The sequence below is a fragment of the Phalangium opilio genome, unplaced genomic scaffold (genome assembly GCF_054372755.1).
Source record: "Phalangium opilio isolate 3A_F unplaced genomic scaffold, DU_Popi_V2 ptg000082l_1, whole genome shotgun sequence".
Classification (NCBI taxonomy): domain Eukaryota; kingdom Metazoa; phylum Arthropoda; class Arachnida; order Opiliones; family Phalangiidae; genus Phalangium; species Phalangium opilio.
Genome location: NW_028324189.1, coordinates 5,331,566 through 5,359,292, shown reverse-complemented (window position 1 = coordinate 5,359,292; position 27,727 = coordinate 5,331,566). Strand labels below are relative to the sequence as shown.

The window sequence follows — 27,727 nt, the reverse complement described above, 5'->3', positions numbered from 1 at the left end:
CTATTTACAAGAGAAAATAGAGGACAGACGAGCCGCCATGAACCTCTACGTGCGCAGAGTAGGGTAGAAACCTTCATCACTCATATTGTATCTTCTGAAGTGCAATTCGGAAATGCGTACTTGAGAAACTGCTTCAGCGTCTAATTAAGTGTTAACTAGAGATTTCTCGTGCGTGTATTGCTAGGAATAATACGCCGTGGAATTAACGGTATATTTCCATGAATAGTTAGTTACCTCTTTGTGCAAATTCAATATTTGGTAGACGTATGATTGTGTTTGACCGTAGAAAATAGTTTTCTTCGTGCTTCACGCATCGACTTAATTTGCAACGTGCAACAGTCTCGGGGATATTTTAAATATTCCACCGAGAACCGAATATATTCTTGGTTACTTCAGTGCGCCAAATTTCCAACAAGTTTCGTGTATTGCCCCTTTGGTTGCAAATCAAAATACACACCATATTCTGTCCAATGGGCAATGAATTGCAAATCACGACTGGAAATCAAAGAATCTTCCTTGGGTGTATATAGATGCATCTGAATGCTAGTTCTTGTTGAAGAAAAGCTTTTTGGTCGAATCGAATGAATAAGAGCGTCGAATCTATTCATTGCGGTCAAGTGGGTAAACTAATAAACGTTTTCTCAAGGGGAACACACCCTTACCGCCGTACCGCTCCAATCCTTTACTGCTAAAGGATATTACGGAGGAACTTTCCGGGAAAGAGTTGTATACCACATACAGTGCTTCTGATTTGGGAAACAGATTGGATTTTGTACACGGTGGCGGCAGAACGACCGTCAATAGCTTTGCAGAATTCTAATAGAATTAACTGATCTGATGGAAAACCAGGAAAAGGCGAGAAATTATCTCTGAATCCAATATTTTTAGAAGGAAGATAGTTTCAAAGTAATGATCGCTCAATGAACTTGGGTATATACAGGGCGATCCTGATAAAGTGACTCAATTTTACCCTAAGAACGTCTCCCTTAATTTATGGTAGACTTATCAGAAAGACCCTGATTCGACTTCAAATGGTAAAATGAGTAAAATAATTTGAAAAATAACTTTCGACACCACGCTTGCCTCTGGGTCCTTTACTTTATATTTATCGGAGGTCAGAAGGAGAACTGTCCAAAGACCACTGTTTGAAATGGTCTAAGGATATTTTAAAATTATGGAAAATTACGCTGAACCATTGCTATAATCCAAAAAACCTTCAACTTGATTCTAAAATGCAATACGTTTATGATATCTTCGGAAGCGTGGTGTCAACATGGCAAATTAAAATATAATAGAACTTGAAAATAATAAAATAAAACGTAAAATGAGTGTGAACATACCGTAGACGGTAAGGGTGGCCGTTTCGCTGAACCTTTGTCCTGCGATATTACGAGCGGTGCACGTGTAGTTGCCCATATCGGCTAGCCGGGCTTGACTTATGAGTAGACTGCCTTCACTCGATATAATGAAGTTTGTTTCTTTGGTGACGTCGATGGGTTCTCCATTCTTCAACCAGATTACTTCGGGCGTGGGCAGACCCTCCGGGGGTAGACAGGCCAAAGAAATTTGACCCTCAATCTCCACCGAAGTACTTATTGGCTGATTTGGAAAAGGCTTCCTCAAGTCTACACGAACCCATGAACGCACAAAATAGAAGGAAATTCTCTCAATTCCATGAAAGTTGCCATTTGCCACGAGTTAATTTTATATTAACTTCTCTATATTAAGCCAAATACCGTCACCAATAAAATACCCAAAAATTATGCGGTTAATTGAGAAAAACTACAGCAAGCGAAACACAAGTTATTAAAGCAGATGTTAGTATATTGCTTGGCGAAGTGATATAGAAATGGTTAGTGGGAGTATATATTTTTTCAAGAAATATTGGTCTTCTATAGTACATTATGAAAATTGAGTTTTCATACAAAGATTTTATGTTACATTACAACGCACAGTTCCGAGTGACTCAAATTTTATTACGTTTCACCACTCAGAACATCACTTTACTAAACTGACCTCAATGGTCAAGATTTATAAACACTGTGCCCTTCAGTAAACACGCTTACTCGACATTAATATTCAACAACCGCGATTTCGGGAGTCCGAAGTGTATTATTTAAACACCGGATGTATACTTCATCTTAAGACCCCATCCTCTCTTGCCAATAAGTCTTAAGGTTCCCTCAACTTCCCTGGCACTACATTTGCAAATCTTACGCTGTCCAATCTAATATTATTCCGAGCGCGATGTTAAGTATAGCGTAAATTCCTAAAGGTCAAATCAAGCCTAAGACTGTCTTAGCTAAGTAACCCAAAGTTTCCATCACTCAGGTTAGAATCGCCCCTGAACAACGGAACAAGTACGTCAGAGCAGTAGAATCCACATTGGAGAGTAAACATATTTGAATATACGAAGAGTTTAGGAATGGACGTTGAGCCCAAACTTGGAAACATAACAGTGGTAAAAACGCAAACCCTTTCATAAAAATCGCAGAGGTCGATGAATTTTATTAACAGTATTGATTTGCTCTGAAATCTTTACTGATAAAACCCTCTACGATATTGTTGGTCATCACCAACCAGTATGGTAAATTAGATGTTAGGGGGACAGAAGTCCAATCGAGACTAATACTCTGGACAAGGAAATAGCCTCAGTATTTCGAACTATATCTTTCTCTCGGTCTGTTTGTCCGTACGGGTGTCTTTAGCCGTTTATCAAAGTGGTAAAGGCGAAGGCATGGCATCGGGATCGGTACGTGTCCACGGCTTCGGGAATCGAGATAAACGACGAATCTAATTAACACCGCGAGCGCGAGGAAGATTTTCCAAAAGGCGCGAAATACTGAAATAGGAAAAGAGCTAGGCGACGAACGCTTTAAATTAGGTGGAACATCTTTCGGGCCGGATAGCACGCTTCGGCAAATAAACTCGTGTCGTAAGGCTTGCCTGCCCCGGACTATTTGGGCTCTGTTTGTCGCTGAGCTCGACAAAAATGATATGGAAAAAAAAGACAGAAAAGCCGCTAATAAAAGTGACAATGACCCTTCTCTAGTCTTCTCTCGTCGCACGAGCCTCTTTCTATAGTAGCAGGGTTAGATAGGGCCTCCGCGCGGAATGAATAATGCCTTTTATGAAAGCGACAATACGGAAGTACAAAGAGTAAGTAATATCTGCGGCAGTTATACGTAAGGGACTATTTACCATGCCCGCTCTCGAGACACGCTTTATAAGCTACCACGATTTTTCTTTCAACGACCTTTCAAAATATTACTTCTGACATCTTCTTCATTCTAAATACTTAACTATAGATACGAGTTCGTAATACTTTGTAACGACGTTACTTTTGTAAAGTCGCGTATATCCTTATTACGGTGTTTCGTTTGCTCTGGATTGACGCGGTAAAAGTTGATGGACAATGTGAGTGAAAGGTTAAGAGCGAAAATGTTTCAAACTCTTTATTATTTCGCTACGACAATCAAATCGTGGCGCGATCTCAGAATCTATGAAATTTTGAACAACCCCGGTTCTCGCTTCTATTTTACACATTACAGCGTAATACCATTTCAGTTGGTTTACTTATATTAATAAACAAACTTTTGAGATACATAACCGTAGCCATTAACCCGTAAAATCCCCAGAGGCGCAAACGCTAGAATTAGAATCTTTTATAGCGCGTCGTAAACGTTGATTGAACATAAATATCCACCTTTTAAAATTTGTTTATAATATAAATTCGGCGATGCTTTTAAACGCGTACTGCAGAATGTAAAATCAAAGCGTGAAAACGAATATGCTATAAGTTGTTGACTGAAATATTTAATATCGCGACCGGTTACCGTATAATTCGGTGGGTCTTACATACGTGTATGATTATATAAGTCGATAACTTCACATACTGTCAAATGGGCGATGAATATGTTGAACGGAAACTTACGTTCGTAAACTTATAAATGGTTCGTCTAAACAAATTTTGTAGCCTTTAGGTCGGAAAGTTTCTGAGTAAGCAAACAAGGCAAGCGATGTTTGTAACGTACGAAACGCGTGGCCGACAAGGGATCATAATTGCAAAACGAACTGGGCTTTATTAATACCCTAGAATTTAGAAAAGCTGTAAACAAGTCAAGCCTATTCGCTCTCGCTGTACAGTGTCAAAAATGCACCCTAGCGTCGTTTAAACCGTTGTCAGTATAGTATAGTATATCCCTCTGAAAGTTTTCGGTCGGGAAATTAAAATCCAGAATGGCGTTATTTTGAAAATGTTGAGAACTTTAATCTCGGACGTAAATCAAGGCAGATGCTCGGGGAGATTAGGAAACGTCAAACGCGAAAATTATTCCAGTAACGGCATGCACGCGCCAACGCCTCAGGGACTACGCGGATTTTAAATTTAAAGTCTCGAGCTGTAATAGATAAAATTTCTAGCGACTTGTTCCCAAAACTTTTCGCGTTAAATCTTTTATATACGTGAAAGATTAGGAGCATTTTTAATAAAGGTTGGATCTGAAGCGAAGGTGATAAAATCTTTAAGGGATTTGAAAACTTGTGTGAATGTTGAAATAACTTGAAGTTTAAATCCCTTCGGAGATAATGATTACCTACCATATCAATGTAGCGTTAATTTTTCCTTACGGTGTTAAACTATCAACAAGTTAATATTAATACATAATTCTTTTATAAAGTCTTATGCTGGGTTACGCCTGAAGATTTTCCATCATTTCTATTACAATGGCGTCTCTAGCTTCAAATGATAAATTCAATTGGATTATTTAAACACGCTCTTGAGAGAGATGGCGAGATCAAAGTCTAAAAAACGGTCTCTTTCTCTTATCTAAAAGAATTGGGGAGGTTTCTAAATTAAAGAAGAAAGAAAAGGAAGAAGACCATTAAAATAAAAAATATACCCTTCTCTTGAAGAGTTGAGTGGTCGCGACTTAGTAGCTAGCTATATGGCAATCTCCACACATTATCAGTTACCGAGAACCGTGCCAGTAACACCCACGTACGTTCAAGGCGCTTTTTTAAATTCCTCTGATAAATGCACTGAAGGAGAAAATGAAGTCCCGCCTTCTATTTCCTGCCCAATCTAGTAAATTTTTCAATTCAAATCGACCACTACAATGACAATTGGACAATTGAATTAACCTTTCTAACCTTTGAACTGTGACTTATGAGAAGAACCAGTTACAGGGGATGAGGGAAAAAGTCCCTTCGAAAACCGTACTAATTTTGACCTGATAAAACTTGTATTTAATTAACAAAGACACAATTTGTCAAAACATTTTTTAACAATGGAGGAATATGACAGCTTCCTCCCTTACAAATCTTACTATACCACGCAGGTATTGTATAATACCTCGTATCACAGACTTTTTATGGATAAAAACATGAAACAGCCCGGAACAGCCACTTTACTCAGGTCATTTTTTATATATATTATTACACAAAAAAATTAAAAAGGCGAACAATCTTTTTGCCTGAATAATAAGCCTGGTTTTAATAATGGAAAAGTTGTTCGAGCAGGGGATGAAATTTAAAAAAAAAAACTTCAGCTCGGAAACGGGTCAGACGATCTCGAGAAGCTTCATTCGCCATCAGGCCAAAACCATCCATTCTTTCTTTTTTTAGGATATGCCTTCAGCATTTTTTTTTATTCACCGGAGCACTAATTACATAGCAGCTGTTCTCAAGGACAGACATAGGCCCGGTTCTCCATTTTTTGGGGATCGTCAACAAAGATATCAGATACGTGGATAAGCTACCGTAAAATTACTCAACCATGAGCATTAATTACCTGCCTTATATAAAGAAAAAAGGCTTAGGTTTATATATTTTGCGTTCGATTTAAACGTAAACCACTTTCTTCGACGTCATATTAGATGGGGAAGATGGTTTTGAATCTCCTTAATGGGAAACGGAACCCTTGATGTGAAAAATACATTAAAAAAAATGGTTTGGTCCGCGGTTTTTCATTTACTTGTACAGCCCTTCTTCGTTCTGATATTTAATTATAGGGTTTGAATTATTTTTTTTTCTTTACAAAATTGGTTACTTTTTATTTCAAGGACGATGGTGTTAAATTATAGGTTGAGGTTTATAGGTATACTAATTGTTAGAGTTAGACCGTATTATATGAATTTTCTCATTCCTTGCACCATTTAATGGTCCACGTAGCTTCACCCTTGATTTGTCTCAAGCGACGTGTCGTGTCGACTTAAAGCCTATTTTGGAAATTCAGGATAGAACCAAGGTCAAGGGGTCAATTTTAAAAATGAACCAAGGTCGTCTGGTTACGTACATATCTTGTCCACGCGTATAAATCTTTCTGGTCTATAATAACTGGCCCGTCTCGTGCCTGGCCACTGGGAATTTAAGTGCTAAACTACATAGAAAGTTGGAGTGTATATAGAAGAACGCTAGCTAGCTAGAAAAAGGCAAAACTCGATTCCATTTTCGATATTAGAGCACGTACAACTGGAAGCAATTTGGAAAACGTGGTTCATGCCCACTGTTAAAAATCGTACATGGACAGAGGATCTATATAAACCAGAACACCCTCATGGCATGAAGTAATGTACCAACAACTCGCACGAAGAGGTTTCTGGGCGGCGATAACGCAATCAGAATGTTTCTAAAACTTACAAGGTGTAATTTTCCTCGAAGGGGGATACATTTTACCATGGATAGTTTGCATTTCTAAGGACTGGACATTGTGCCATGGATAGTTTGCAGCTCTAAGGACTGGACATTGTACCATGGATAGTTTGCATCTCTAAGGACTGGACATTGTACCATGGATAGTTTGCATCTCTAAGGACTGGACATTGTACCATGGATAGTTTGCATCTCTAAGGACTGGACACTGTCCTTGTTCTTTTAGGGTACTGAGAATGTAGAGGAAATCCAAAAAACTTTACCTCCCAAACGAGGAAATTACTCGATACTTATTTTATTACTATATTTCCTGTCCCGTTAAACATGTAAGGTCCACATTGCAACCCACTCTTTTTGGTAAAAAACCACATATATACCCGAAATCACGTTCAATTCACTCTTTTATATTCTAAGTGTCGGCTAATTTTTGCAACGGTGTTTCTGAAAAATATAGAGTCCGTATAAATGAAGAACGATTTTCGAAATATGGTCAGGCGTAGTCAAATTACCACGCACGTACGGTACCAACTCTAAAAATGGCTGAAACCTTTACGAGTCGGTCGGTTAAAGGGGCCCCTTCTCTCTTTTTGCTCCGAAGCGGTACTAACCCGCAAAAACCGCGCGAGAGGCTCCCATAGCGTTAAGACTACTGACGAGTTTATTAAAGAAAATTTTCATTGCTTTCCCTGCTCGCGTATATTATCTGTTGCCGCGTTGCCAAGTCGAGTAAAACCAGGAATGGAAACCGTCTCATGGGTGTGGTTCCCGAGTCTTTTCACGCGGTTAATTAAATAAGTTGCTGCCTTAACATCGTGAAGAACGGGCTGGAAGTCTGTTGATGAAAAAGAAAGTGGGGAAGGAGGACGGTTTGGGGGAATTCGAGGCGCAGTTCACCTTCTTGAGACAGTGTCCACTCAAGATTTAAGGAGAAAATTTTAAATCCGTAACAGAATACATGGTTCATACAAACAGGGGTAACCTGGAAAACTCAGGGAAACAAATAGTTGACAAAAACCTCAGGCAAATTTAGAATTTTTAGTAAAATTCAGGGAAATATGTGAGGTTGAGTAAGTTTGTTATGAACTGTTAAGAAACCACTCCCGTTGTTATTACTCCATTTATGGAGAAAAACCAGGGAAGTTTATGGGGGAAAAGACCTGGAAAACTCAAGGAAATCGGTTTTCCAAAAGTAACAAGTTGTATGAACCCTGAGCATACAGCGTCAACCTGATTTGAATTTCCAATTTAATTCATTTCATGATGTACCCATAATTCTGTAGTGGTTATCCCCTTGACAAAATATGTAGTTGACTAAGACCTTCCTGCCCAATTCTTCCAGAAAAGGAGTTTAAGCTAAGTTTAAGGATGAACGAAGAAGGAGCAGCGTGGGTTTTATCGTTGATTAAGTGGACTTTCGTTGTATCGCAATTTGTCTTAAATGCCATAGGCCAATGTTGAATTTTGCGCGCGCGAATTATACATTAGTTAGTTGAATCTGACAATTAAATTACAAGGAACAGTGAGTGAATAATAGGATTGAATTAGGTTGTTAGTCATGTTTCCAAAATATGATACGTGATGCTGTAGAGTGTTGAAACTAATGGTTATGTTTCTGCAAAATGCACGGAAAATATGGTTTTGATACTGAATTATAGTTATATCCTTTATTTGATTTAGCTTGACAATTATTTAAGGCTCGATCATACGAGTTTTAGTTGTGGTAAAGTGGTCCAAGGACCTAATGTACGAGCTTCACCAATGAGTTGAAAATTTGTGAAAATTTTGAAAAAGCCTGGAAATGAATTATGAAACGTATACTGAACAGTCTCGACATTGTATTCCACATAAACTTTAAGGAGATATTTCTAAAATTCCTCATTTAAAAATACAGGACGGTTTTAAGTCAAGTCTGCTTATATATTTACCTACGATCTACCGCCAAGTATGGCTTATTATTTAAATGCTTAAAGTTCCTTCAGCTGTCAAGTAGATTTTTGGAAACCCTGCAGCTATATAAGGCTGACAGTAATTAGGTTTCAAAGTTATAACTTAGACGTATTTTTCGGAATTTGGAGGAGGTGCCCTCAACAAGACATAATCAAGAAAACATTTCCGTGCTAGCTGTTTGAAAAAGAAAAAATTCCCTTTAAGATATTTTTTTCATTTGGAAAAAAATGTATACGGGGGATAGTTTGTTATAACGGTCAAAAAGACGTTGGAGGCCTCTTTAGTTTCTCCATTATACTTGAAGACGTTGAAATATTAAATAAGAATAAAAAAAGGCCAACAGAATGAATCCGAGGCGTTCATTCCTAACCCACTTTTTCACAGAATAAACTTCGAATATCTCAACGAAACCAATTAATTTAGGAAATGTTGTTTCGAGGCACACTCCTCCTCAGAAAAAAAAGGAACCAAAAGATACGAGGAGGTCGCTTACGGCATCATTAGTCACTTTCGTGTGGTTCAGAATTCCAATGAGGCCTCTCTCTAGCTGTCTATGACGGCCTGCAAGCTACAACAAGACTTTGTTGAACGTTAAAACTGCGTGCTTTCATAGAGTATACATTGATAAATTAAGTCTGCGTTGAGTATTGTTTAGTTTGGGATTTATATCGTGAACTTTGACCCTGAAAATGAATTCCATTTCAAATATTGTTTCACGCAAATAATATTCAACTAGGAGCGTTTTGATGAAAGGCAAACCTATTTATGCACGTTTAAATATTAAATACGCGGAACCCGCATAAAATTTACTGTAAAACAACGTTGCATGCATCCCTTCGATCCCAATGAAACACCCTATTTACATTTAGACATTTTTGGTATAAAATACGATTGCGAACGAAGTCTATTAATAATTCAGGTGGAGGTGCCCCATCATTTTTACTTATTTAGATTCATAATTTATTACTTCCTCGTTATAAATTGATATTATTGTATTCGCTTCCGTTGATTCAAACGCAATTACTTTAGGAGGCGACGCACCTTCCACCAAGAATTGACACGGAAGGCTTTAACGTTAGTCAGTGTAGTCTCGACTATCCCGTACAGTTTCAAAATGATTTCTCTAATTACTAGAGAAAGACGACGAAGAAAAAAGAGAACCTGTCTCCCTCTCTGTCGTTCACTTGGTTTTTACGCGGGGGTGTTAACAGTGCCGAGTTGAGCAAACACGAAAGGCGGCTGCGACATCAAAAGGAAAGGAAACGATTTTGTAGGGAGACAGGAAGCGGCCAATAAACTATGTCAAAATATACAAGGCACGTCGTCCAATGGAAAACCGCACGCGACTTATATCCTAGGACCCCTTTATCGTGCTGGAGACGCCAAATGTCACGCGCACGCCGCTAGCTTGCTCGCCTTTTTTATTTTTATAAAAAAAAATGTGACATTCGATTAAGGTTTCATTGTATTACGTAACGTAGACCGGTATAATGTCAAGCTCAGCAATTCGTTGAAAGTTTGCGTAGCAAGGGTTTTTTTGCTTTATTTAATAATCCAATATGTTCTTCGCAATAATACCTCGCAGATATGAGTATTGAACCCAAGAACTTACAATTACAATTGAACAATATGCAAAACTACTTTACACAATTCCCATATCGTAAGTGTAACTAAACCTCTAACGATGACACTCGGTCGTCGCGTATCTTACCCGTCTTTCCCAGGTGAATTCAATTCCTTAATTTTGACAAACGAACCCCCGACAATTTGCCAAACCAAAATCACAGTAGCGAAAATTAACGCTTGGTGGGTAGTTAATCTACTGGTGTAACTTTCTTAGAAGTTTAGCTAGCTAGCTAGCATCCCTTTTCTGATATTTGCCCTTGGCGTTCTGAATATTTTGGCGGATTTTAATCCCCCTTTCGTTTTCACGCGCCGTACATACGTACACTTTTATTTCCCTCTTAAGTGACTCTCGCTGCGTCTATAATCACTTTTGTCCTATAGCTAAGAGTCCTAGTGGAAGCAACAACACCATGACTGAAACTTTGAATCACCAAGCCGCGACAAGTCATATTTGTGGAAAACTTTCCCCGACTCGCCTTAACGCTTCTCCTTATACTGGAAACCAAAATCCCCGAAGTTCAAACCTTTCCCCCTACCACTTTTACTTTGCTAGGATAAAATTAGCGAGTGCATGGGCTACCGAATTCAGCTTTCGTAAGCGATAGAATTTTCATGAAATATTCATGAAGACTGCGGAGAGGGAGAAAGCCTCGGGGCTCTGAAATTTCGGTGAGCCCGGCCTTGCCTGCCGTATCGCCCAAATGTATTAAGTATACTTTACGCTTAATATAGTCGCAGAAGAGAAGCCAAATTTCGTTATAGGAAAGTATAAGGGTGGGCCAAAGACCCAAAAATGAACGGAGGTAGCCGAAACGAGCTCGACAGACGTTGAGTGAAACTATTAAACAATCTTTCCTTCGTAAAAAAAAAAATTATTTTTCGAAAGTAGCTATAGCTATCTATGCTAACCGAGGTTTAGCTCATTATTAGAAAGACATTCCGAAATCCCCATACTATTTCATTTTGCCCCCCCCCCTCCTTCTTTTGATTCTCTTCTTCAAATGGAATGATGACTTGGTAAAGACGCTACGGGAGACTCATTAGAAAAGCGAGTACTACGAAGGGGGGACGAATATCGTCTTAGAAAGGGACTAAATATGGTATTTAAGTCTTGAGAATCTTCCTAAATTATATGACGCTGGATTTTTCAACAACCCCTTTTCCATCCTTTTATAGCTTTCTTTTTAGTAATGAAAGTTCATTAGGGATTTTCTTCGGTTCGCTTCTAATTACGCGTTCCCAAAAAAGTATTCTCGAAATTAGTTTTAATTTGAGTTCTCGGTAATTAACTTTTATTAATTTATTTAAATCAGTAAGCGTGGAAAACGTTGATTGGACGGACGGACGTATCTGTCGTTCGCTAACGTTATGGGATTATTATGATGGATTCCCTCGTTAATTTTTAATAATTTATATAGGGTGGATCTTATTTAATTATAAGCTACGCGTCTTTCTCTTTCTTAATTAATTTAATTATTACTTCGCTTTATTTTATATAGGTATATATATTGCACTGAGTCAGACTCTTAAACGTATATAGCTCTAATCCCTAACGAGATACATCATAAGGGATTAGCGTAGACACACAAAAACTGCAGCGTGAAATGTTTTTACATGGATAACATTGGTTAGTCAATCACCGCGTGAATTTGGAGGGGTATGAAGGGCTGGGTACCGCTCGCACCCCTATGAGATTATTTCTAATCCGTCTGGATGGTGCACTACAATTTTGTAGGGAATTGCTTAAGGGGTGGAGAGAAAAATGAGACCTAGCATCGTGTTGTAACAGTAAGCGATTAAGGATTTAAGCTAAGCTTTGCGTCTCGCCAGTCTGATGAAATTTTAGGTTTCTAAGATTTAGTTTTTCACAACTGTTCTTCGAAAGTTCGTGGTGGTATTTGTGTCTAACAAGCAACAGTTGAGTTGCTTTCCAAGAATTGGGTAATCTAATTTAAAACAGCAATTAAGCTTGTTAATCATACAGATCTCTTTCAGTCAAATTGATAAAACTCTGTTGTTCAGTTTGTAAATGCACAATGCGTTTCTCAAATCTGGATTTTTTTAAAACAAGACCACCTTTACCTCTTATTCGATTTGCGTTTCCAAAAAACCCAATTTCCCTTAGTAGGCACTACGCAGTCCCGTAATCCCTGAGCTTCGAGTCCCACTTGAAACCTGTTAGCTCTGTCCTTCACCATAGGTTCCTATAGTATGCCTTTCTACTCGACGTTCGAGAGCTTTTCAAGCACTGATATAAAGTGGATTATACCAGAGTACAAAATTTCAATACCGTATCGTATGAGTCACGGATTGATTCTAGATTTCTTCCCCGGTACAACAGGGAACATATTTTAACAATAATGGATCGAGAGTTTTTACAATCCATACAGTTAGGCCTAATCCCTTCATGTTGACATAGTACTTACATTCAACCCCCGATTTATTTCCGAATGTGATCGTATAATGTATACCAAAGCTGGGTTTCACGTGTTTAGAGTGTGCTCGAATTTGGATGTATACTGGCTTCGACTTTGTTGTCAATTAAAGATGGAAAATGGTTATACCGTCCCACGTATCGGATGATGAATAATATGTGGATTTAGCGATTTTTTCCACACCTTGTTCAATTCAAACGAGTATAATTCTTAAAGCAAACGTATTAAAAACTATAGGGGGTAGATACCCTCTTTTAGTATAAACACCTATCGATAGCCTTTGGTAAAAGGGCAAAGGGGCCCTAATTGAAGATTAGATTTATTCCGAAGTCCGCAGCTAGGCCCGGGACTCTAGTTCAATTTGGCTTAACGCGAGTCTGATTTGTTCGAGCGTCTACTGAGATAACGCTATAAGCTCGGATAGCCCGAAATCAATGCGATGCTAAGCAATGGTGGGTGGGCTTTTGCGTCATTAGAGACGAAAGGATCGGTCTAAGCGCATCGCGACCGCTTTTCATTACGATACATTTAATAATGGTGCCGTTGCTCGGTTGAAATGCTTTCGGTTTGGGTCGCGATGAAAATCGGAATTAATGTTACGAAAGAAAATCACCAGCGTTGATAAGGAATTGTCTTTGTTTAACCGTTTGGAATGAATTCTAATTTAAGTTTTACGTTTTCATTTCGGAATTATTCGAAATGGCAAACCATTTTAACGTTGCATCCGAAGGCATTAAGCTAATGTTATCCAGTTAAATTTTATGTCTTCATTGATACAGAAACCAGTTGAGCACCTTTTTTTTGGGTTGACTTTTCATAATACCGGAAGGGGATAAGAGAAGAAGGTTGGCACAACGTATCCTCTTACTTTAGTCATGTAACTGGATTCTTTGTTTGCACTCCTGCTCATCAAACTTAAGATGGGCATCGCACCGTGCTAGGGTACTCAATCCTCAGCAATCAACCCACAAACCTTGATTGTCTTCGCAAGCGCATGCGCCTTGGCAAATAGTTAAGCGCTAATAGAGTAATGATGAGGGAACTATTTATCGCGTATGTGATTCCGTTTGGCTAACCTTGCTCCAAATGTAAAATGATGTTGGGAAGAATCATGTTACAATTACCATCCCGCTTTGTGGTAAACTTCGCTCGAAGAGAAGTATTATAAACCTCTGATAATACGAAGCGTCAGATCAAATTCAACAAACTTATACGGACGGTGAAGGGATGGAACATAATATTACCAACCCTAATATTTCAGGTGTCTCTCACGCAGGCTATAGCCTAACCATGTTTGTGAAATATTGTTTCCACTTAATCCGATTTTTGATAATAATATTCAACCTGTAACTGTATACTAACGAGTTTATGTCGTTTTCCATAAAGGCGATAATGTATTTGCGGGGTGACAAGGAAGGTTGGTGGCATTGGTTATAGTATAATTCCATTTTAAGGTATCAAATCACTTATGATAATTTAATGGAATCGACGAGTTAAGGTATAGGGAGTGTGATAAAGGGAAAATCGTATTATATTCCATCCTTGCACGTATATCAGGGGGCGCTACTACTTGGGAGAGAACATGATTTACCGTGAGAATAGGGGGAACGCGGGGAAATTCTCGATATATATAGCGAGTATACAGGGTGTTTGTGAAAAGTCCATCAATAATGAAAGAGCGTATTTATTGGGCCATTTTGAGTCGAAAATGTTCTATGACATTTTGCCGTCCGAGCCACGGTTTTCGAGTTATGATTTGAATATTTTAGGGATGACCCCTTCATTAAATTAGCGCTGTCTTTCAATTTCTTAATTAAATTTAAGGGGTCATCCGTAAATTACTCCAATCATAACTTGAAAACAGTGGCTCGGACGGCAAAATGTCATAGAACATTTTCGACTCAAAATGGCCCAATAAATACGCCCTTTCATTATTGATAGACCTTTCACAAACACCCTGTATACGTTTTGGACTGCGGGAGCAAGTGAATCAATGAAAGATATAGAGAAGCTACTATATGGCTTGTCTTTTTGGAATCCGCTTGAGGGACGCGCTATATGACTGCTTGCGGTTAAAGCAAGCAACCTGTTGAGGCCACACCGCAAAATTTTACCTCTTGACATGTTCAGAACCTCTCGCGAAGAAAAAAAAAAGATGGTAGAAATGTTGCACCAACCACTTTTTTCGTATCAGGGTAAATTGATGAATTAAAAACTGACGCGTTTATATGGGGATTCTGGTTTTGTCTATTTACACTAATGCTAAGATAAATTACAATTTTGAGATTGTGATAGCCATGTTAAATGGATTAATTTACAAGCTATTTAAATAACTTCATTACCGAGTGGTTATATGTCTATGGCCGATTACAGAAAGTAAATCATGATTTTCCGCATTGTACTGTTTTGCTACGTCTCGTTGTTAAAACACTACGGACTGTCTGTAGTCACTTGTAATATACAACTTCCGCAACGCTATCTTATAGCTTGCTTGAGATTATTTTAGGTGAATACCATCTTTTTCCATCTAGGGCATTTAACAATCCCTTTTTAGAAAATTTGATCGTAGAAGGAAGTTTCTAGGGCGAGCTTCTAAAACTTGTTTTTATTTTATTATTTTTTTCTCGTCGAGTTTTTTTTGGCATTCTTTAGCAAGGGGGCGAGATATTAACGGTGATATCTTTTTATTAAGGCTACAGGAGTTATGGCAAGAATTTCATTTCCGAAATGAGCCTCACGGCCAAAAAAAGACGGTATACGGTTATGGCCGGGGGTTGTTTCCCGTCTTTAGGCGACGGGTTACAAAGCAATATCGAGAATTAATTAAATTGCGGGGACCAAAAAATATATATATAGAACGAACCACGAACGAACATTGATTTGATGATAGTGAGGTTTGACGGAAAGCATTTACGGGGTTATCAAAAATAGTGTAAGTACTTATATTATATTTATAGCTCAAGTTTAGAAAATCTTGGGTTAGTGAAAGATTTTTGGGAAGATATAGAGAGTATAGGCACACACAGTACAAGCACTTCTACGAAGTATAGCGGAGGAACATCATAGACAAACTCAGAAATATCAAGGAAAGATTGGTTGAAGTTCATATTTTCTCAATGTTTCATTCGAAAATACCATTTAACATGTTATTTCCTGGACATACAAACATCAACTAATCTTCCCTTTGTATTCATTGACTTTAAACACATCTATGACCAACTGTTACTTAATGATTTTTTATCAACCTGACACAACATTAATACGTGGTGACGTCAGGTGTCCGATTTAGTATCTCACTCAGTTGGTTTTATCAATGCAAAATATGTCACGTGACGTCACCCAATCACCGTTATATCGAATGTTAAGACTCACATGAGACTTTGACGACGGCTCTTCTGCTTTTAATTCTGGCAGCCGAGGACCACGCGTGACAAACGCAGCCGTAGCCATCCAGGCCGAAGTATTCTTCGACGTCTCCACGTGGTACGTCGACGGATACTTCCATCTGACGCACTCCCGTCATGGGGTCCACGTAGTCTTGGTGGCTGTGTTGCCTCTTCTCCTGCATTTTGCCATTGCACTCGAAGTATACTTGCAAGACGTGTTTTGCCTTGCACGAGAGAGTGGCTGCTTTGTTACGAATTACAAAACTGTCAGCTGGTTCTTCGACGAAAATTGGTTTAGCGTTTGATGACTCTGGTTCTTCGGTGGCCATTGAATCCAGTAGTAGTAAACCTCCTGTGAACATAACAGAAAAAATATATCCATTTAAAATGGGTTCATTGCAATATATATACAACTAACTATCGCAAATATTATGAACAACCGAGGAGATTGTGGCGTTCAACTTTTAAATTTGACGGAAATTTGCAATCGGTAAACAAAAATGGACTTCAACAACCCATACATGGTCGTAATCAAAGTCAGACAGTATAAGCAGATTTTCCATGATGGTGGCAATTGATTCCAGACTCTAGAGCAAGTAGGCAAGGACCTTTTCTTTTCTACATACCTACAGTATACCCTTCCGGCATTTTTTCGTTTCATCGACTATACGAAGCTACTCAACTAAATGTATACCATCCCACCCTGTAGAGAGATCTCATTGAATTCTGAAGCTTTACGAGTATAGGAAAAATAAAGAAGAAAGTACCAAGGGTGAAAGAAAAAAAAAGGGATAGAAACGAAAACGGAAGCGTGGAGTTACACCGTACGCGCCATGGTGAAAATCCAGTCTAGCTCTGGATGGCTAAAGTTGCCCGAGGAGTTTTTCGCGATGGAGATGGAATGAAGCTTGGGAAATGACACGAGTAACCATCGCCCATTGGAGTTTGGAAGGCGTGGAACGGTGGAAAAAAGGAGTCGCGAGCCCAAAAAAACCTTCCTCACTGATACAGTCAATGGAGAAATAAGGCATATAAAACCAGGCTAAAGTTTGGCGAACTGAAAGAGAGCACCAGGTCCTTCTAGAAGGAACCTTTCTTTTTTTCTTCTTTTTGCTTCGAGAGTTGATAAAAAAGAAATCCCTGGCCCAAAATCAATAAAATCCACCCCCGTATCCCTTTAAGTCTGTTAGAAGAGGTTTTCTTTTTTAGACAACCAACCAACCTTCTTTTCGCCTTTAGCTTCTATATAGCCCCTGGACTGACATTGTATAGCATCTCACGTACGATCCCTGGCTGGTCCAGGAGAAACCGAACCTTTTTGGAAGGATCGAGGGAGTATAAGGCCAACTTATCCATTCTCTCTGCAAGCTTTCCTCTTCCTTCTCTTCACTCTTCTTGACTTGAAACACGCTTCAACCAAGGCTTAGGGTATTTCTTCCCCCCCCCCTCCCATCCTTTACCTCCCAGTGTTCCGCCTGTCTCATCAAGACCTGTATGCCCTAACGCGATTAAATCTATAGGGAGAGATCCAGTGTGACCTATTTCCAGGGTCCTATTCATTTTGAAGGTGCTTGTATAGAACGTCGTCTCCAGCTAGCTATTAACAAAATGTCTCGTACCTATACATCCTAATATAAAAGGTTATCCTGTACACGCACGGTGTCTATAATTCAATTATTTAATTAATCTAATTATTAAGTTCAAAAATTTATCACTGGGAATATGTCGAGCTTAATTTTAAATTATTAGAATTGTGCTTGGTTATTTCAAAATATACGGTCCCCATTCCCATTCAGAAATTCCAATATATGGATATTATGATGTATCGGTTTAATTATGTTATCAAAATAGCTTGTTACATATATTAGACAATGTTACAAATGACTCCGTTGCTTCGGGGTATATATTTCACAGTAAGTATACTACGAAAATGAGATACGTAAAATTTTCAATCAATTCAGACTCCCTTAGGCGTACAAAGACAAGGTTTAGCGAAGCTGCAATACTGGCTCATCCCAACACTATAGTTGCTATAAATCCTAGGGCTAATTCTATTTTTACAAAATGAAACTTTTAATTAACTGGGAACCCCGGAATCCGAGCGTCTTTAATTTTAATTGCCTTTTTCTCGTATACCATGCGAGTGATTTGTTCTTTAGCGAAATTGTAATTGAAAACAAAGTCAAGTCGTTTCTGGCTCGAATCGAGTTTTCTTCTTGCGAAGTTTTATCAACCCGCGAGTCATTAAGTAACGTGGTTCGTGTTAGACTTTGAAAACTAAAACAAGAAACCGAATAGAGGCCCGCGCTATACAGACAATAATTAAGAAGCGTCGACGAAAGCCGTCTCGAATTAACTTTTGGTCGCCATAAGTAAACAAGAGATATTAAATGTTAGCCTCGGTTTTCGCCCCTAAGGGATTGGGGTGAAGTATCAACTTTTGTAAGGTTTCCCTTTCATCGGATTATAAATATTATACTGGGCGTACATACGTATCGCTTCGTAAAACACACGCCGAGGACCACGGGCCGTTTAACTTTGTGCCAAAAATGACGTCCACTGTACTCCCCACCTCTTTCAATTGGATAAGGGTGCACGCTGTATGAGAGTTATTTTCCAGGACAGGGATTGTAAACACGGCATCTGTGAAAACTCAGCCCTTATAATTTTCTTCTTATATAAAATTTCGCCCGAGTGCCTATGTATGCTAGATGCGCTGTTAGGGTGCGTGGTTTCTATTTTTGGTGAGCAAGATTTAGTTTTATTATTAAAAAAAAATGTCTGAAGTATGCCTATGTTCCCAACGTCAGTACTTGGAAGTTAGGAACTCGGTTGAAAATGTTTTCAAGATTTTTGAATTTAATTCTGTGTTTGTCTGTCCGAATTTCAAATTATTTTATGATTGGCTTTGAATTAAGTTGTTGTTACAAGCGTTGATCATAATGCGAAGTGTGGTTTATTACGCGATGCGCTTATTGGAGTTTGGGAAGTACGTGTTTTGTCCAATCCAATGTCGTAATTTGGAGGAACTACTTGTTTCTACTCTTCAAGAGGCCATTCCAGGCCAAACAACAGTAATAATTCTCAACTTACTGTCCCCCTAAAAGCCCGGGGATTCATCACGGCCGGGACCCTAATCGCGGACGTGGGTTGGAATTAAGGCAAAAACATTTGGACTAATTCGACCCTAGTTTTAGTCGCAACTTCACTGACGCAAAAAAACCGTCGTTATTACAAGAAAAGCATTGTTTAAGCTTGAAGAAACCGAAAGGAGAGATAGATGACGGGTCGACTTCAAGGATATTATATAAAAGGCAGCTCCGAGTTCAAAATTATACTCGGAAACTCTATCCGGGCCTCGGGTTACGGTCTTAGGGGTTAATCACCGTGCCTTGAAAAAAGGCAGAAACGCGTCTAGCTAAGAGTAAATGAGCCCTATTATCTCGTTTCTAATGGCATAATTTTTTGGCAGACAGATACAATGACTAAACCCTCTTAACTGTTAAACCGGGAACCTCAGAGAGGGAGAACGAAGTAGCTCGAGCTAGTTAATGGAAGATAAACTAATCTAGCGAGACGATTACAGACGCGATATAATTTTAAACGAGCTTCATGAAGGGTTGCAAACCATACTTGCGTAATGTCAGTTAGTTTATTTGTTTGTTTCGTTACTAGTTTTGTTTTCTGGTTTAATTTATATTTCGGTCGCGTTCTGGATGAAACAGTAATTATAATCAATATTGTCATTAGAAGTTCGTTATTGGAAGTTTGTTCTTCGTAAGTTGGAGAGCAGCTGTTTCTCTGATCGTTTTATTGCATATATTATGATTGTTTAGAGTTGAGTTCTAAGTTAGTAATCGTTATAAGTTAGTTTTGTAACTTAGCTGGGTAATATCTAATTTCGAAATATTTCGGAGTGCACGTAATGTTATATTAGTTCGTGAAAATATTCTAATTTTTTCAAACGTTGTTATAGCAAATAAGTCAATTTTAATCAATATCTATATTTTCAACACGCTTATAAAACAATGCGAAAGTGTACGTAATAATTTATAGTTCAACGATCAAACCAAGTATTCTACATGTTATACTTTTCAAGGGTTTAATGGTTCGCTAAAAGTTTACACAAGTTGGCTTATTGCCTTCGCTTGTCTAAAAGAATTTCCTTTCTTTGCAAAGAAAAAGAGAGTACGGAAAGCAATAAAAGCGCCTTTAATCTTGGAACAACGTATGCTTTCCCGGAAAAAAACAAAGGCTTTCAATTTCCAAGTAAACGATTTTGATAGCAGTTGGTTGTCGAAAAAAAAAAAATAAAGAACGGCCGGCCCCAAAAAACACGGGAGTCTACTGACGATCTTTACCAGGAAAACGTCGCTCGTTAGCTGAGCTGCTATAGGTTATCCTCCTTTTGGTAAGGCCCGCCAACAGACAGAGAACTTCAGGGAATAGACCTACGAAATCGATATCTAAATGGTATAATATATACACGCAAAGTGGGGGCCCCCATCATACAGTCAATTTTCCAAGAAACCATTTGCGGCACTAGCTCTTATTGAAAATAAGTTCTTTTCTAATAATGTCTAGAAATTAGGGCACAATCTGATCGAGTATAATCTAAAATCTAGCGTATTACCAGGGATAGATTTAATTTTAGAAGTAGGAATGGAGAACAGAGTATTGTGGGCGCGCGTCAAAGTCCCGGACCCCCTTCCTTCAGGGGACGGAGGGGTATGAAAGAAGAGGCGGGTCATAGCGACAGAGGTAAAATGGAATTACGTATTTTTCGCCGTCCCCGTCAGCAACGTCATCTAAACGTAGTTTAAGTGAGCCAATAAGATAATTTAAGCTTTTTGTTACGTGTTGTAGGGAGGGGCTCTATACTGGTCTATGAGTCGGACTGAAGTAAATACTAACCGTTCTCCATTCCTACTTCTAAAATTAAATCTATCCCTGATCTAACCTTATACTAGATAAGGTTACTGATACCGTTTTAATACACCTAATGCTTCTAAAAGAAATAATAACCTTGTATTGAGTTGTGTGTAGGGTGCATACGTCTTAAAAGTTTTTCTTCTTCTTTTGGACTACTTCGGGGAAAGGAAAACCATTTAGGGATAAGATAAAAAAGCTGACATCTCATCTTTCCTTTACGTGGCACGCAGGGAGATCTTATAGCCCTCACAGGTGCTGAGGATGGCGAAGATATCCAGATGAGACTTTTGGGGATATACGAGGGAGGGGATGGTAAAAGCCAGTTAGAGGTCACCTTAGAAGATGGGTACATATATTTACTCTCCCTACAGAGACCGATCGTCAAAAAAAGAACATTTTCTTCTTGCTGCCATATACTTAAATCTTTTTTTTTCCAGCCCTTGGCCGGACCCGGAGTGGTACCCCCGTAAATTGAGCCCATGTAGGGTGAGGCGGCTATTTTCTCTTATACCCCCTAATTATATGGCCCGTGCATTTTATTTCCCGCGCGAATTTTGCAGATCTCCAAAAGAACCTTACCTATCATTATTATTATGATTATAAGAACTCAAATACTAAGTTATACGGTCCCACATACAGGTATTATTTTCGCAGGGTCAAGACACTAGAATAATTTAAGGGAAAGGTTTATTTATCGTACAGGCACGTATAAGAGTTAATACCAAGCAAAATGTTATTATTCATAAGATTCTTCTTAAGATATTTAACTTCGGTTGGTGTCTTATGCCGGTTTTAAGAAATTATTTTTAAGTGTGTATATTTTTTGGCCTCTTTCGGTGCCTGAACGTCTATGGATAAAACCTGCTTACGCACTTTACACACGTTACAATCGCAAATGATTTTATACGCTAGCGTTTTTATTCTACTTTGCGCTTGACGCATTCCTAGTCAAACAGGCGCCGGTCCGATTCGCTTAATATACTCTTATTGCTTTATATATATTAAATAAAAGTGTTTTTGGGATTAAAACGACCTCAGCTTGAGTTTCGTGGGAACGGAGTTATAGATTTTTAACCATATATTCAAGTGTTTGGATAGTAACTCGTACATTTTAATAAGTAAAACAAATTCTTTGAAAAATTTATGTTTAAACTTTCCCATATAAGTTTATGACTTGCAGCTCGAGTTAGTTCGAGAACGACAAGCGAGAATTGAAGTCCTACACTCGGTTAATTTTGCAGTCCATCTTCCTATTTAGTCTGTACTAAGACTTTGACAACGCCTCAACCGGCGTCGCTTTACCTCGAATCTATGACCTACGTCACTTCATGACAAGGTCCAGTTTGTAACGAGTGATAAACTTATGGAACATATCTTATGACTATACTGATAAAATATTTTTCCCCGTAAGCAAATACTTAACGGTATCATTTTGAGGTCATAACCTTTTAAACCTTCGTGTCATAGTATGACGCATTGACTTTTTATACGGGCCTAACCTATAATTCCCCAAATATATAAGCAAAATCCGCCCATAATCTTCTAATACGGCTTTACTTCCTTATTCTCTGAAATACGGTCATCCCATATACTAAGCGTGGAAGCAAAGGCCTAATCACGGAAAGAATGGATTCCAGCTAGGGCCTAAAACCATCCTTTCTTAATCATGTTCCGAGGACAGTAACCCCCCGTTTCTTAAGCAAGCAAAGAGAAGAGATCATAGTTTCCACGTATATAGCTTGGGCTAATTTCGGTTCAAGGGGGTAAGGTGGTGGTGGTAAAGCCAATATCATCTTCAATTTCTCAAATATATCGTCGTTACCATGGAAACGACCTAAACTAATATCCAGTCATAAAAAAATTGACGTCTCCTTTACTTTTCCGCCTATATGGTAACATATACAGCTAGGAAGGTATGATTACCTAACAGAATTTAACCAAAGACTAGTTAAAATTGCACTGGGGCAAGGGTCGAGTTTTCTGGTAAAAAAACTCAGGGAAATTAATAGGGAAATTTGTGAGGTTTGAGTATGTTTGCTCTGAAAAACTACTCTCTTTGTTATTACTCCATATATGAAAAAAAACCTGGAAAACTCTGGGAAATGGGTTTTCAAAAGTTGTATCGAAGTTACTCGGTGACACTCTGGATAAGTTAGTGGGAAAGAATCAGAAATACAAGTGGTCCTGGCGCAACCTTTACGTCAATCGGTGACACTCTGGATAAGTTAGTGGGAAAGAATCAGAAATACAAGTGGTCCTGGTGCAACCTTTACTTGTCTGTGACCTAACGTAAGAAAGCAAACACAGTTCCATCGTAGTACGTGGATCTTTGCCGTTGGGGGAAAAAATTAATATTGAAGAAGAAATTGTCCGATTTTTACAACTACTACTAAAAAAAAAAGAGGCCAAGCTAGATAAGAGAAAATAGCCAGAGAAAAATGGGCATCCATCTATCTATTAGTACCTTACGGTTCGGACAGTGTCACTTGGCACTTTAACCAATGCTTATTACTTTCACCGAGGATATTACGATAAAGGATATCGAAGAATGACTATTACCCCAGGGACCAGAGGGGACATTACTAAAAAAAAAAAAAAAAACAATTTTATCCTGCGCAATGTACCTATAAGCAATATTAAATTTTTGACCCACAAAGAAGCAACCAAGAGCAACGTACCTCATATACGTTTTGTGATAGACTTTATATAAATATATATATATATAGAAAAAAGTAATATACTCTTAATACATACGCCGGAAAGGTGGTAAGAAGTTTTGGAAAACTTTTTTTTATTTTTTTAATATTTTTTCACGCATGCGTGATTTTTATATATGAAGTGTATAAAATATTGTAGGATATACTACACTCTCTTCGATTTTTTTTGGCGCTATCGGGGGTGCGTATATATTGGGTTTCAATTTTTTTTATACCCTTCATTTTCTATCGTGAAAATATCAATGGCCAAAAGAATGCAACGCTATTACCGCTTTATAATAGTGAAGGGTTACGCGGGCTGCGTTCCTCGCTCGAGTCTATGTATTGAATAGACTTTGCAGGCACGGTCCATTTTCAACCTCTTACGTTGGTTAAAGTAAAAGGGAATGCCTATATAAAAAAGCAAAGGTTTGTGTGGAAGGGAAGGACCCAAAGTTCGACGAAGCGTAAAAAAACCGTCCATGGGACATATCTTGGCTCCTTGCCCATCCTGGACAGAATACATGCCATCCAGAGGGACCCAACACTTCTATGAACTTGTTCAAAATATATATTTAAAAAACAATGTCCCAAACTATTGCAAATACTGCGGTTATACTTAAAAATAGGCAAGCCAAGTGCTTTGGACACCCATATCCACCCTTGTTTACAAAATAATGGTAAATGTTTTTATTTAATCGGTAAGCGTATCCAACCCCTTGCGTCATTGGCAATGAGTTCCCAGGACAGGGTTCGTTGCGGTTATGTTAGAACGGTAATTTCGTTCAGTAAATGTGAAAAATCGCCCCAAAAAATGGGTCGAAGAATCCCAACATCGGACACACTTAGAGAGAGAGGTCTCCAATTTCATCCATCGGATGTTATTTTTTTTTCTTTTACCGCGGGACAGTCCCCCCTCATGCTCGCTTATTCTGTTGCTGCGGGTCCATTTTTCATCTCATCTCATGGTAGAGCAATATACCGTGCTCCCTCTGGGCTGGTTGTCCCGCCCATAGCCCTCTATGCTCTTCTACAGTTTCTGTAGGGGTCCGAGGGGTGAAAATTGCGATGGGTTCGTGTTCCATTCGTATCTTACTGTACCAAACTGCGGGTACGGATAGGACTATGGTATCCGGAGGAGGGTTTTTTACTTGGTATCTCGATCGAGCATTGTATGTGCCCGCATGTCTTTACATGGGCCCCATCTAAAGGGACTATAATGGAATATTCAACAATAATCACTCCTTCAGTTTACAATTCATCTACTGTCATTTTGCAGCTCATTCAGTGTTGACGGTGGTGGGATTACAGGATCTAGACGGAACTAGTCTAGCCTATTGACCTCCTCGGTACTTTAAATACCACTTCACGTACACTCTCGGGCATTATTAAATTTTAATACGTATTCCAAAGACGTTAAAACATAGGATCAACAATACCCAGATGGCCCTTGAAGGCACGGATGATGTAAAAATTAATAACTTAATTGGAAAATTTGATGAATAGTAACAATTTATCTTGTAAACAAAGCGTAGCTTCCCAAAATATGCCCAACCCATTTTACTTATGGGTATGGGTATAGAAGAAGTAGTAGTGAAAAAATATTCTCACCATCATGAGCCGTGAAGCCGTTAACGTGTTTCTTTAGAAAGAAAATGATGAGAAGGCAAACAGCCTTCCGGAAAGACATGGCTAGCCTTTTATCCATCAAGTAAATAGCCGGCGTGGCTTAGCTTAGCCGGAAAATTCTTTCTTTCTTTAAAAAAGAAAATATCACACAATATACGAAGAGAGGCCGTAAAACGGATGGAAGGCGGAAAGAAACACCTTCAGCCCGCACAATAAGCTAGCATCTTGATAAGAAGAAGCCAGGTATAACCCTAGCACTCGTATTAAAAACCGCTGGCCGTCAAGAACATCCCTTTCTTTTTTTGGCGCTCTTTTTTTATCGTGTCCACGTGCTAAAATCCATCCGCTTACTGTATAGCTTACATAACGTTAGTTACGAGTCAAAGGTATCTAAGCAGAAACGTGCTCGCACGAGCCTCCGAAACTAAACATCCGAGCTCTGCGAAGATCGGAGTGTTTCTGAACCGATAACCGTGGTTGCCTAGCTAGCTAGCTAGCACGGTCTTTTCTCTGGTCTGGTATTCCGCAAAAGCATTGGAGAAAACTGGCTGCCAGTAATGGGACTTGGTGGAGATCGTTCCTTTCAGGCTAGTTTTCCCAGTATGCCTTTCCCCACCATCTGACTGACTAGTCCAAAGGGGAAGAAACTGTTGTGGATTCGGTTGGCGTCGACGCTAACGCCTCTGAACGGCTTCCTTCGGCAACACCGAGTCTCGTCTCTGTGGAAGCAGATTTCCGCAGCGAACTTGTTTCTTCTTCCTGCCTGCCTCCCTCCTTCCCTTGCCGCTTCTTAGCCTACCCAAGCGTACGTCGTAATGATAAAATCGAAGGGATGACCTCTTTTTTAATGTTAACTCTCTTAATATTAAAAGCGAAGAAAAAAAGAGGAGCTGCTAGTAAACACGGCTTTAATTTATGGACAATGAGATGAAGATGAAAGTTTCAAAATGAAAGTACAGGGTGTGAGCCAGTTAAGCCCCTTAAGGTTACGCTTTGGGTTAAAACGTCGTCAGTGTCATCATTAAGTTGCGAAGCTCGCCTTTTTTTCTGCCTTATAGTTGATGGGACATCATTTAGGGTTTCAACTACTGGGCAGTTAAGAATTAAGGCTCTTAATTTGCAATTTTTAAATGACCTTCAGTGGAAAACTGAACCAGCTAGGTCCAGTAAAAATTCAGAGGTTTAAAACTTCTCGTCAATAAACGAGAAACGTCATGTAAAATGTTTTCAAAACTCGTCCGTAATTCTGAAAGCTGTCATTTATATTCCAGTCGCGTTCTGTTTCGTTGAAAGTAAAAAAGCGACGCGATTATCTTTAATAAGTTACGATATTACGAAAAGTAGCTATTTACTATTCAGTATATAGTACAATTGTCCTCATGCACTCTGCATGCGTGGAGTCATTGTACAAAGGCCTAACAAATGACTTATATACTTTGTTCTTTCGTCTGACGACGTGTTTCACCAAATCCAAAAAGTAAATTGTCGCGTAAAAATCTAGAATAAAATGCGCGGCGTCAGGTTGTCTGCACCTTAGTGTCGATCCCCTTTGGTTGAAATTCCGAGCAAGGTTCTCTAGGCTCGGGGACCTTTTAGAAAAGAAGGCCAAAACATCCGAAAGCTGTATATTTTAATAAGGAAATCCGATCCCACGGGAAACTGCGGGCGGGTCGAGACATAATGAGTTAAAATAAAGGGTAAACGATTAAGATACACGGTTGGCCATGCGCTACTGGACCTGCAAGCTTCCTTTTACCAACCGTTGGTATTACTACCAAGCTTTTGTCTTAATTTTCAAAGTTATCGGTTGCCTCGCCTTAAACCCGCAGGTTCACTAAGTTCTATGCTATTTTACTTTACAGAGAGAATGTTAAGTTCTTATTTATACAAGAATATACAGAACCAAGGAGCATAATCGATAGGCGTTGCTAACTTAACGCAAACCTTTGGGTAGTTGTTGTTATTGGGTTATCTCCCATTGTTAGTTCTCTTTGCTCCACCAGTGGCCATGTGTTTCGCGAACCGTGTCTGACTGTCGTTATTTACCGTAATGATCTAGAGCCGGATAAATTACCCGCTTGTATCAACGAGTCTGCCCCACCTTCGCCTTGTAAGCTCCCAAATACGTCGTAAATGGAAATCAAGGGGTTTTTGGGGAGGCCCAGATGCTGGTCGCTAAGCTATAAAATACCATTGGAAAAACCTACGGGAAAACCTTTTAAAGAGTATACCCTTCCCTCGCTATGAATATCGAGAGACTACGTAAATGTAGTGGTTCAGACGAGGTTTTTGATACTTCGGTGTAGTCTCAGGTGAAGCAGCTCGATTATTTGCGTCTGCCCCGACTTGTTATTTACCGTCGAAAATGAAAATATGGAATATACAGCATTTTTTAGCTTTATTTTATTAATAAAAAGGGTTTGAA

The 27,727-nt window shown here is 38.9% G+C and overlaps 2 protein-coding genes across 11 annotated transcripts in view; one reads left to right on the top strand and one right to left on the bottom strand.

The window, feature by feature from the left end:
• The window catches only part of LOC149651137 (tachykinin-like peptides receptor 86C), a 139,445-nt gene that overhangs the window by 28,900 nt on the left and 82,818 nt on the right, over positions 1–27,727 (top strand). The gene's annotated exons all lie outside the window — the stretch shown is intronic.
• Positions 1–27,727, bottom strand: part of unc-5 (netrin receptor unc-5) — a 104,533-nt gene that overhangs the window by 44,890 nt on the left and 31,916 nt on the right. For 4 of the 5 annotated variants that reach the window (XM_089847945.1, XM_089847948.1, XM_089847947.1 and 1 more), the window contains exons 2-3: positions 16,032–16,397; positions 1,341–1,625 (exon numbers count right to left, since the gene is read on the bottom strand). In XM_089847945.1, coding sequence (XP_089704071.1) covers positions 1,341–1,625; positions 16,032–16,397 — 651 coding nt within the window. Of the gene's footprint in view, positions 1–1,340; positions 1,626–16,031; positions 16,398–25,284; positions 25,941–27,727 lie in introns of those variants that run through there. The other variant, XM_089847946.1, reaches the window with a different exon arrangement.